General features: G+C 30.0%; 1 protein-coding gene across 4 annotated transcripts; it reads left to right on the top strand.

Annotated features, from left to right (window-relative positions):
- The first annotated feature begins 591 nt into the window (after positions 1-591).
- On the top strand, positions 592-6,639 carry LOC115697217 (ADP-ribosylation factor GTPase-activating protein AGD12). Of its 4 annotated transcripts, XM_061118993.1 has the most exons (10): positions 840-1,188; positions 1,284-1,336; positions 1,489-1,582; positions 2,090-2,171; positions 2,346-2,421; positions 2,556-2,719; positions 2,846-2,981; positions 3,300-3,416; positions 5,463-5,558; positions 6,057-6,639. In XM_061118993.1, exons 3-10 carry the CDS (start codon positions 1,543-1,545, stop codon positions 6,336-6,338), a joined length of 993 nt encoding a protein of 330 aa, XP_060974976.1. In that variant the 5' UTR covers positions 840-1,188; positions 1,284-1,336; positions 1,489-1,542; the 3' UTR covers positions 6,339-6,639. The 4 variants fall into 4 exon arrangements, with proteins under 4 accessions (XP_030479999.1, XP_060974976.1, XP_030480000.1 ...); XM_030624139.2 differs by lacking the exons at positions 840-1,188; positions 1,284-1,336 and adding an exon at positions 592-786; XM_030624140.2 differs by lacking the exon at positions 1,284-1,336 and having other exon boundaries at positions 948-1,188.
- The last annotated feature ends 3,672 nt before the right edge of the window (positions 6,640-10,311 follow it).

The following is a 10,311-nucleotide window of genomic DNA, read 5'->3' as shown; positions in this document are numbered from 1 at the left end:
TAAATCAGATTTGAGAAATAGCCAAGTATGGTGTAAATTGAACACGACAATAGTGGTCTTTTACCACCATTATGAGCCTATAAATACCCCAATAATAAATAGGGATCAACCAAGAGAGCTTTGTAATAAAAACTCTCATAAATATAGTGACTCGTAGACTAAGAATCATTAATGCCTAACTTCATACAACTCTAATTATTAGTTGTCGAAAACTTCAGTCAACAACGTATTATAAGCTTTAAAGTAAAAATAATTTAACAAAAAAATATCAAAATATTTACGAATTACAAACCACACAATTAGAACTAAACTAATTTATTCTTAACTGGATTGGTTTAGTATAATTTAAACATTTAATTGATTACTAGTTTAGTTTTAAAAAAAATTAAAATTCAGATCAAACCAAACCTAAATATTCCTAAATTTTGGTTGGAGATGTTCTAAGATGAAGCATGTGTGCCACGTGTATCCAATCGAGCGTTTATGTCAACCATGATGATGATGACACGAGGAAGGGGACAATTCCAACTCTTACACTTTTTTTTTTCTTCTTCTTCTCATTTTCCAAAATATTAAAAAATAAATCACATTGTAATTTGTAATAAACAATAATTAATAATATTTTAAAACTGAGAAAGATCATTCTTTTATTTATTTATTATTTGGTACGAAAGAAGAGAGAGTCAGAATATATGAGACACCATCTCCTCCTTGGCTTTCAGGGGTCATTCTCATCCTCATTCTCATTCTCAATCTAATTCTCTCTCACGTCCAATTTCCCATTTGGTAAATGCTTTTCAAATAACTATCTTTCATCCTCAGATCTTCCCTTTCATTCATTTTCTTATCACTTTCATATTTTTTAATTATTATTATGCTTTCTTACTTTGTCAACATCTTTCAATTTAGATTTTGAAATGTCTTACTGATTAATCTTTCAAATGGGGTTTTGCCAATTTCGGAATCCACCCAATATTTGTGTTTGTCATTTCTGATCAAGTTTTTTTTTTTTTTTTTTTTTTTCTTTGTTATATTCAACGGTTGCGGCATTAAGTTCTTACGTATATAGGTAGATATATATATTTGTCCTTTTCTAGATTTTTATGTGTTTGGTTACAGGGAAAAATAATTATTTCCTCTCAAAATATCTGGGCTGGTTTTTCTTTTCCTTCTAATCTTTCGACCCAGGTAACGAATTATATGGCTAAACTGATATTTTTAATGATTTTTGACAATTGGGTATAGTTTTATTTTGTTTGTAATGATCTCTGGGCAACATGCAGTCGCTAGATAATCCAATCTGATTCCTTTTGCTAAAGTCATATATCAAGTTCAAGTTAAGATCACATGTTTTTAGAAATTTTACTTGGTTTCAAATGATTTTGATTCTGCACCACAATTTCTGTAGTTCTATGTTGAAGCCGTTCCATTCCTTGTTTCTGTGGACTTGTTTTTATCTTCATTTTTATTTTGGTGATTTTTGTGCAGGCAATTTGAAAGAGGAGAGTTATTGTTGGATGATAGTTGGCTAAGAGCAGAGCAATGGGTGACCGTCCATATGAGCTTGGGAGACCTTCATCAGGTATGGTTGTAATTGTAAATGTAATAATGCTATTCATTCATAAGGGTAATCGTTTTCTATGCCAAGTGGGGTTTTTATTTGCACTTTGGTAGTTGTAGATTTTCATCTGCATTAAAGGTTATTTTATTAGGCTAACCATATTATATGCAGCTGCAAGAGCAGGATTACAGTCAAAGGTGCTTTAATTTTGTGGATTTTCCCACCAAGATATAGTTTTTTCTGCATTAATGAAGGGTTTTCCATGATTCGAAAATACTATTTGAAGAAGGGTATTATCTGATATTAGAGTTTATGGTGTACTTCTGACAAGATGAGAGAAAATTATTGAAAGGGACATGATTTTTGTAGAATAGGATGATTGGACTTTTCTCATTGTCTTTCTATTTGGTTTCGTTTCTACACATATTACTGAAAAGTTTTTGTTATTATTTCTTTTATATAGTTATGTGCAGCTTTTTTACTTGAAACTTTCCATAAAGTAGCTGGTACTATGCATTTCTTTTACAGGGAAAAGAAGATTAAAGGATTTATTGCATGAAAAAGATAATCGTGTATGTGCTGATTGTGGTGCACCAGATCCTAAGTGGGCGTAAGTTCTGTCACCTTGATACACTGATACTGTATGTTAACTGTGAAAAAGGTGTTTTCTGTCATAAAGTTGTTCTGGGAAAAGAGGTGGATGAGTGAGAACAACTAAAAATTCATGATTTTATCCTATGTTCTTCTCCATGTGAAGTTTACAAGAGATTGACTGCATTTCCAGGTCAGCAAATATTGGAGTTTTTATATGCTTAAAATGCTGTGGTGTACACAGAAGCCTTGGTTCACATATCTCAAAGGTAATTTTTTTATACTGGCTGGCTCACCTTGTGTATTGTCATAGTTATAGAGTAAGGGAATTATTGTTGTTATAAACATAGTAAGTAACAAATTTTATGTACCTTTTTGAATAACATGAACTTGAATTCTTCAGGTCTTGTCTGTGACATTGGATGAATGGTCTGATGATGAAATTGATTCAATGATTGAAGTTGGAGGAAATTCTTCTGCTAACTCAATTTATGAGGCTTTTATTCCTGAAGGAATTAAAAAGCCAGGACCAAGTGCTAGTCACGATGAGCGTTCAAAATATATCCGGTGAGCTCAAACTTATTTTGTCAAACATGACATATAATCTTGAACTCTACGCCATGATGAATTCAGCTTATAGATCTTCTTTACTCTTAAAGAGAGTACTTATCAAAACTGTAATACTTCACATAGGTCAAAATATGAGCTTCAAGAATTTTTGAAACCTAGCTTGAGAATTTCATCCATTTCTTCTGCAAAGACCTCTCTTCAATCGAGTTTCTCTAGGAAGCTTATGGATAGTTTTCGGAGTTCAAATTCACATAGTTTGGTAAGTTTGTTATTGCCTTAGTTGTTTGTCTTTTGTGATGGTTCCCTAGAATAATGTTGATGTTGATAAGATTTGTACATTAATGATTCACTTTTTCATCAAAACTGAAGATTTCAAGCACCCGGGTAGTTTAAGTCATTTATACTTATGTGGTATTTGAGCTTTTCATTAACTTGACTGGACCAGCAACAGTCTTAACCATGAAAATAAGAGATGAAACTTACCACATTATTTGTTTCTTTGGATTTTTAATGATAATTATGAACTTTTTGGCAGCTTAGCTTCTGTACAACTGACCGTCGTTGAATATAATTACAGGAAGGAATGGTGGAATTTATTGGTTTATTGAAGGTGAAAGTGATAAGAGGCAAAAATTTAGCTGTCAGAGATATGCTGTCCAGTGATCCTTATGTCATTTTAAATCTTGGGCAACAGGTCTTCTTTCTCTTCCCTTTGTCTTTTTTGTAGTTGTAACTACTCTTAACATATCTGCTCTAATACTAACATTTTCCCCCTTTAATAGTACTCAACCCTGTGTGTAGTGTGCTTACAATGTGTACGTAGATGAAATATAGCTTCTTTTATGCAAGAAAGAAATGAGCACAGTGCAATAAAGCACTAGTAATGGTTGTGGTTAAGAAAAGTGGTAGTTAAAGAAATGGAGGCATAACCCTGATTATGTAGCAGTTGCTGCATAATCCTTATGTCTATGCTTCCATCAAGTGCATCGCTTTCACCTACGTTGGTTTTCTATACTTATACTCTTAGGCTATGTTTGGAAGTTGAATTTTGGCGAGGAAAGAAATAGATAAGGAAAATGTAGGAAAAAAAAAGTGGAAAATAAAAAATAGTAAATTCTCATTTTGGTATGGAAAGAAAAATTGTAAGAAAAACACTCTATTCAACAAAATTTTCCATATCAAACTTGAAAAATTAATTAATTTTTTTGATCTCCACACTTTTTGTTTCCTACATTTTTCCTACCTTTTTCTTTCCTCACGCAAATCCAACTTCCAAATATAGCCTTAGGGTACATTTGGTTGAGGGTGATGAAATGGAAAGGAATTGTTTTTCATTCTTTTGTTTGGTTCTACTCCATTGAAATAATTTTTTTTACTATATTATTTTTATTCCATTCTTATTCCCTTTCTATTTCTCATTCCCATTCCTCTATTTTCATTACTCCCAATCAAACACACCCTTACGCTATGTTTGGTTGTGAGTAATGTAATAGAACAGATTGAAATCAATTCACACTTCTTTGTTTGGTTTCATTTTAAATTGTTAAAGTGTTATCTTCCTATAAATGGATAGAAAGGTCATTCCTATGGAAGATGAAGAAGAAAATGAATACTTTTTTTTTTATCGGTTTCATTTTTTTTTTCTTTTTTGGTGAGGAATAACATTATTATTAGTTAGTTAGAACAAGAGAGTACAAATTAGAGGAGAGATTCCTCTAACTAACATAAACTCATTTTCTAGCCAAAGTGCGTGCAAAAATATTCTCGGAAATTTATACAAAAGTTTAAAAATATTTAAAGCATAGGTTGAAAATTGTTCAAAGCCAAACAAGCAATAAGGAATCAAATTGCTCATTCCATTCCTTTCCACTCTTATTACCAATCATTCTGTGAGTTAAGGAGTGCCATCACCATGTCATCCTCATCAAGGAAGGCTCATTGTGTGATCCACTATTTGCACTTCTTACATTCACAAAACTGGAATCATAACCTCCCGGTCTGTTGCAGTTAGCCTTACGATGTGCCTGCTGGAAAGTCTGCCATCTCGATGGGATTTCCTTTTGCAGGCTTCTCCTCAAGCCTTCGAGTGTCGATCTTCGCTTGGGCCTCTTGCAGATCTTCATTTTGAACCTTTGCATCTACTCTCTCTTAAAGGATGAACCATGTCTTCACCAATTTTCATTACTCCCAACCAAACACCCCCTTAGGTTGTGTTTGGTTAGAGGTAATGAAATAGAAAATAAAGGAAAAGAATTCATTTTCATTCTATTCCTATGCTTGATTGCATTTGAAAGTACTAGAATGTCATTCCAATAGAATGTCTTTTCCACTATTTTGGTGGAATGACTGTTCCATTCGATGAAAAAAAAGTTAATAATTTTTTTTATCATTTTAAATTTTATTCCATTCCTATTCTCTTTCCCATTTATATTCTTGTGTATTCATTCCTTCCAACGGAACGCAATGTCATGTTGAATTTTATCACTCCAACATTTTAAGTGAAAAACATGAGAACCTGAACAATAGCTTAGTATTAGTTGGAAGCCAATTTATTCATTAGCTGCTATAAATATGATTTAATTGTTTCGTGTGATAAGAGAATCATCTTCATAAGAATATTTCTATCACCTTTTTATCAGATTTTTCAAGCTGGTTTTGTTGTTGTTAAATAATTGAAGTTTTTCGATAATTTAGATGGCCATATTAATTGTGTGATCATGATAAGTTGTTGATACTGCAGAGTGTTCAGACGACCGTGGCAAAGAGCAATTTGAATCCAGTCTGGAATGAGGAACTTATGCTTTCGGTTCCTCAGCCATTCGGACCCTTAAAGTTGGTAAGTATATTTTATATGTTTTTTCAAATTTCAAATTTGTTAGACTTGCTTTTCTCTATGCTTGTGAACGCAAAATTAATCTACATGAATCTAAATAGTAAGAGACCCCTTCTTGCTTGTGAATAGTATGGATCGGGAGCTTAGGTGTTTTCTTGTTGATTTCCATACTGTTGTTTCTGGCAATATATCTCAACCCGTTCACATTCAGAAAATGTAGATTGCATTTGTAGAATATCGAATTTTTTTTAAGTAAGAAAAATTTTAAAACAGTTTTAAAAAACCTGTGTCAAACACTATTAAATTTTTAAAATGATAAAAAACTATTTTCTATTCTTACTTTTGAAAACACAATTCTGAAAACTGAAAACTGAAAACACAGCCAAACAACTTGCATTTGTATTCTTTAGAATTCTTTGCACATATGTTTTATTGATGACTCAATACTGTGATCAAATCTTAGTGAAAATTGTGATAATCATTGGTCTTTCGATGTTGCAGCGGGTGTTTGATCATGACCTTTTCTCAGCGGACGACATAATGGGAGAAGCCGAAGTTGATCTTCAACCCTTGATAACCTCAGCAATGGCATTCGGTGATGCGGGAATGTTTGGAAACATGCAGATTGGAAAATGGTTGAAGTCAAGTGACAATGCACTCATAGAAGATAGCACTGTCAACATTATTGATGGGAAGGTAAAACAAGAGGTGTCACTCAAGCTTCAAAATGTGGAATCTGGAGAACTAGAGCTAGAACTAGAGTGGATGCCTCTTGAACAATAGGTACATATCTTGTTATTCTTTCGATTTTCTTCTAATAAGAATTTGTAACTTCAATGATGAGGATATTCGCAGGACAATGGAACCGAACAACTTACCTTCTTTTTCTTGTATTTAACTATTTATAACCTAAAATCTCTCCCCCTTTTCTCTTTAAGTTACTCAGATTTTGTCCAATGATGAAGATGAGGTTGTATGTCTTTTCCACTTTGTGTTTGTTCTTGTTGATTATTAGTTCTGTATTTGAATGTACATGAGAATATTTAGGCTATATGCTAATTGCTAAATGTGCTTTGATTGCTTATATGAGAAGATCTCATTACCTTTGTTCTGATTCTTTTTTTGTTTGTCTCTTTTTCTTTGAACCCAACAAGGTAAGGTATTGAGTAGACCACATTTCCAAAAGTAAATGCTTTGTTGACTATACTTAGGAGCTTTTGACAGAAGTATGTTTTGGAGTGCCACTACTTTTTTTATTTTGTAATTTTCTACAGTAAAAAGGTGCTTTTGACATTTGACAACAAGCCAAAATTAAGTACTCCAAAACGAAATTTGATTCTTAAGAAGAGGTGGGTTGTGAAGATTATTTGTTTTTAGCCAAAAAGAAAAAAATGGTGGAAACCTATACTTGGGTGGGAATCAACTTTTGACATTACTTGTCTTAATTTCAGCTTAGAATGACATTTTCTTTGTTGAGTTGTCAATTTCTCAATAGTTCTATGCTATGGTATATCTTCCTTTTTTTTTTCTAAAACAAACCCAGAAGTCATTTCACTCCAAGAAACTTGTAGAAGAGAGTTGTAATGTTTTCTACCCAAAAAATAATAAATAAATAAATCTGATGAACAGAAAAATGATAGAGATGCTTATCAAACTTTCAGAAGCAAGCTAACCACTTTAGGCTAGTTCAGGTGGCCATAGGTGGGTGTGTATGTGTGTTGGAGGTCCTGGATTGAGTCCCACGTAAAACATGGTTGTAATATATAAACGCTTAAATTAAAAAAAAAAAAAAAAAAAAAAAAAAAAAAAAAAAACTTTAGAACCAAGAAAAAAAAAAAAAAAAAAAACTTTAGAACCAAGCTACCCTCAAATGTAGTAGCAAATGAAAAATTAGGGATGAATTAGTGAAAAGAGTGATAATTACTACAAAACATAAATGGTTTCCAGTCATATAGACACTCACTCTCCTTTATGACATTTTCAATTAGTAAATTTTAAAATTTTACCTAACCTACCTAAATTTTAACCACTGTCCTTTTCAAAAATTTCAGAGGAAAAGATATTATGATTGCAGAGATTATCATAAGTACTAATTAAAGACATTTTGATATTAGGAATTGAGTTTGACAGAACAGGGTGTATAGTGTATACTGTATAAGAGAGAAAAAAAGAATGGGAAATGTGGTGGTCCAATCTAATAATGGAAACTGTCCAAAATTTCACATGTGCAAGCTGGTATGGCAATTGGCAATATGGAAGTAGATAGTTTGGATTTGGAATGGGTCAAGTTAGTGAATCTGTTTGAGAAAGAACTCATAAGAGTTTGGGAAATAATAAATATTTGCATTGATTGTAATAAGATGGTCCTTAAATTATGAGAAATGCTCTAATCAACTTGGTGCTTAACACTCTCTTATGTATCAATATCGTTATTGGTTAAACTAAGTATCAGATTTCATATAGTTATGTGTAATAATTTTTAGGAAGTATTGCTAGCTAATTGTAAGGTGACATATCTAGAAATATTAAAAACTATTGGTGCTTAATAACAATGTTTTTTTAAATAATAGAGTAATAATCTTTTTTTTATGAATATATTAGTTAATAAATTATTATTTCAAAAATTATATTATAATTTTTTTGACAATAGGATAAAATTACCTTTATGATTATATCAATGATTCTTCTTTTTTGTAGTGACCACTTTCATAATTTTTCTACTCTATCTCTCAAAATGTATGATTAATTATTTTTTTTTTCTATATTTTGCCTCAAATTTTTATATTACATCATACATTAATTACTTTAAAATACATCACCGAAACATCACTTTTTGTAAATTTTTAAATATATTTTATTTATTTCAAATATGTAATATTAATATATACATATTTCTACACATAAAAAAAAGTTAGCTATGAATAATATTCTATAAATATATTGCATGAATAAGAAATTTAAGAAAACTTTAAATAAGCAGTTTAAAGTGTCTAATGTAGTGTATTTTTTGTTTGATTATTTAAATATTTTAAACCATCTCTATTTTACGTTATCAATCGTGAGGGCTCTAAAACTTGGTTTATACACCAGTATAAAATTAGCAATAATTATTTATATTATGAACTTGTATACTTGATTATAGAATGTAAAACAATAATCAATATCGCTATAACATAGTAAGTAGAGAACTGTTAAAGGTTCTTAAACACAACTTTAAGTAGACATTATTATTGATACAATTTAGTATCAAATTATTTACTTTGTTAATTAAAGTAAAAGATGTGAAATTCATTACTTAATTACATCATCATATATTCTAGTGTTAGATAGGCCATAGCAATGTTCAAAACACTATGGTGCTCAATAGTCATACCATGTTCATGAATGTAGCTAATGCCATTTAATATCAAATTTTATATAAAGTTAATTTAAATATAAATAAATGAGATTTAATATTAAATTAAACTAATAACAATAAATACATATAAAATTATAAAATGATGTAGCATATTATAAATATAAAGTATATATCAATATTAATAATTTTAATTAAGTATTGCTATAAAACACCTTACACCTATGTCAAATTATTATTAATAAAGTAATTAAATAGCAATATGTGACTTGATATTAAATAATCTTAATAATAATCACTATAGTCTCTAAATAGCAATAAGTAGTTAATTTTTTTAAAAATATTATTAGATCACCTCCAATTGTGGAAAAAAAAGAGAGAGAAGAAAAGTGGGCCGTCACTATAAAACAACCAATCAAAATGTTGATTTTTTTGTTTTTGTCTTTTTTTTTTTTTTTTGACAAAAAAAAAAAAAAGAGAAAAAAAATAAGAAAATTACTATTTTTTAATTTACATTTTGGGTTGTTCCGATAGTTTTTACGTGTGTTTTTAGATAAATTTTAATAACGATTTAAATTGCTTTGTTAGTTGATATTTGAATTTTTGCGCAAAAAAAAAAAACTATATTAAAGTGTAAAAATAAAAAAATGAGCTAATAGTTACCCAACAATAGAGATAATGACTTGCCACATTAATCCAAATTAGACCCAATTTTCAACTCTCTCAATAATTTGGAGAAATGTTAAGTTCTACGCATGTACAATTAGGAAATATAATTTAGTATATATTATAATTTGGGGGAAAATTTGTAGCTAGCTTTATTTTTCTGCTTCGAATTTGGAGTTGGATAGAGTTGCTCTTAGTATACACAAATGAGAAAGATTGCTTGTGAGTTTTTTTTTTTTTTTTTTTTTTTTGAGGGAGATTGCTTGTGAGTTTAGACTTTGTATTAAATTATTATTATAGACTCTGAGCATTATATTATAGTTCTGAGAACAATAGTTATTACTATATTGATTTCAATGTATGACTTGGCTTTGATTGATTTTCAAATAATTTTGCCTTGAAACCGCGTCATTCAGTCAGAGACTCATAACTCATTCATTCATTCCCAGCCGACAATGCTTTATAATTTCATTACTAAATTATAGTATTTCTCCAAATAACATGTACAATATTTCATGAAACAAAAGTTAGTTACCATCCATATTTGTAAAAAAGAAAAAAAAATTACCATACACTTCAAAATTATTACTACTCTTTTTTTGGACATTTAAAAAATAATATAGGAAAAATAATAAGTAATAGATTTTTATTTTTGGAGGGAATAGTAAATTGTCATTTATTGAACTAAAAGACTCATAAGTGGATTCCCATAAAAAGTACCTAAATTTTGTTTGA

Source organism: Cannabis sativa, chromosome 7, assembly GCF_029168945.1.
Source record: "Cannabis sativa cultivar Pink pepper isolate KNU-18-1 chromosome 7, ASM2916894v1, whole genome shotgun sequence".
Lineage (NCBI taxonomy): Eukaryota > Viridiplantae > Streptophyta > Magnoliopsida > Rosales > Cannabaceae > Cannabis > Cannabis sativa.
Note: the sequence above shows the minus strand (reverse complement) of the source record. Positions and strands in the feature narration are given on the sequence as shown.

Coding starts and splice junctions, on each gene's coding strand:
- LOC115697217 (XM_030624139.2), top strand. CDS start 1,543: ATGGGTGACCGTCCATATGAGCTTGGGAGACCTTCATCAG. Junction 2,720..2,845: donor GAGCGTTCAAAATATATCCG/GTGAGCTCAAAC, acceptor TACTTCACATAG/GTCAAAATATGAGCTTCAAG. Junction 3,417..5,462: donor TTTTAAATCTTGGGCAACAG/GTCTTCTTTCTC, acceptor TTGATACTGCAG/AGTGTTCAGACGACCGTGGC.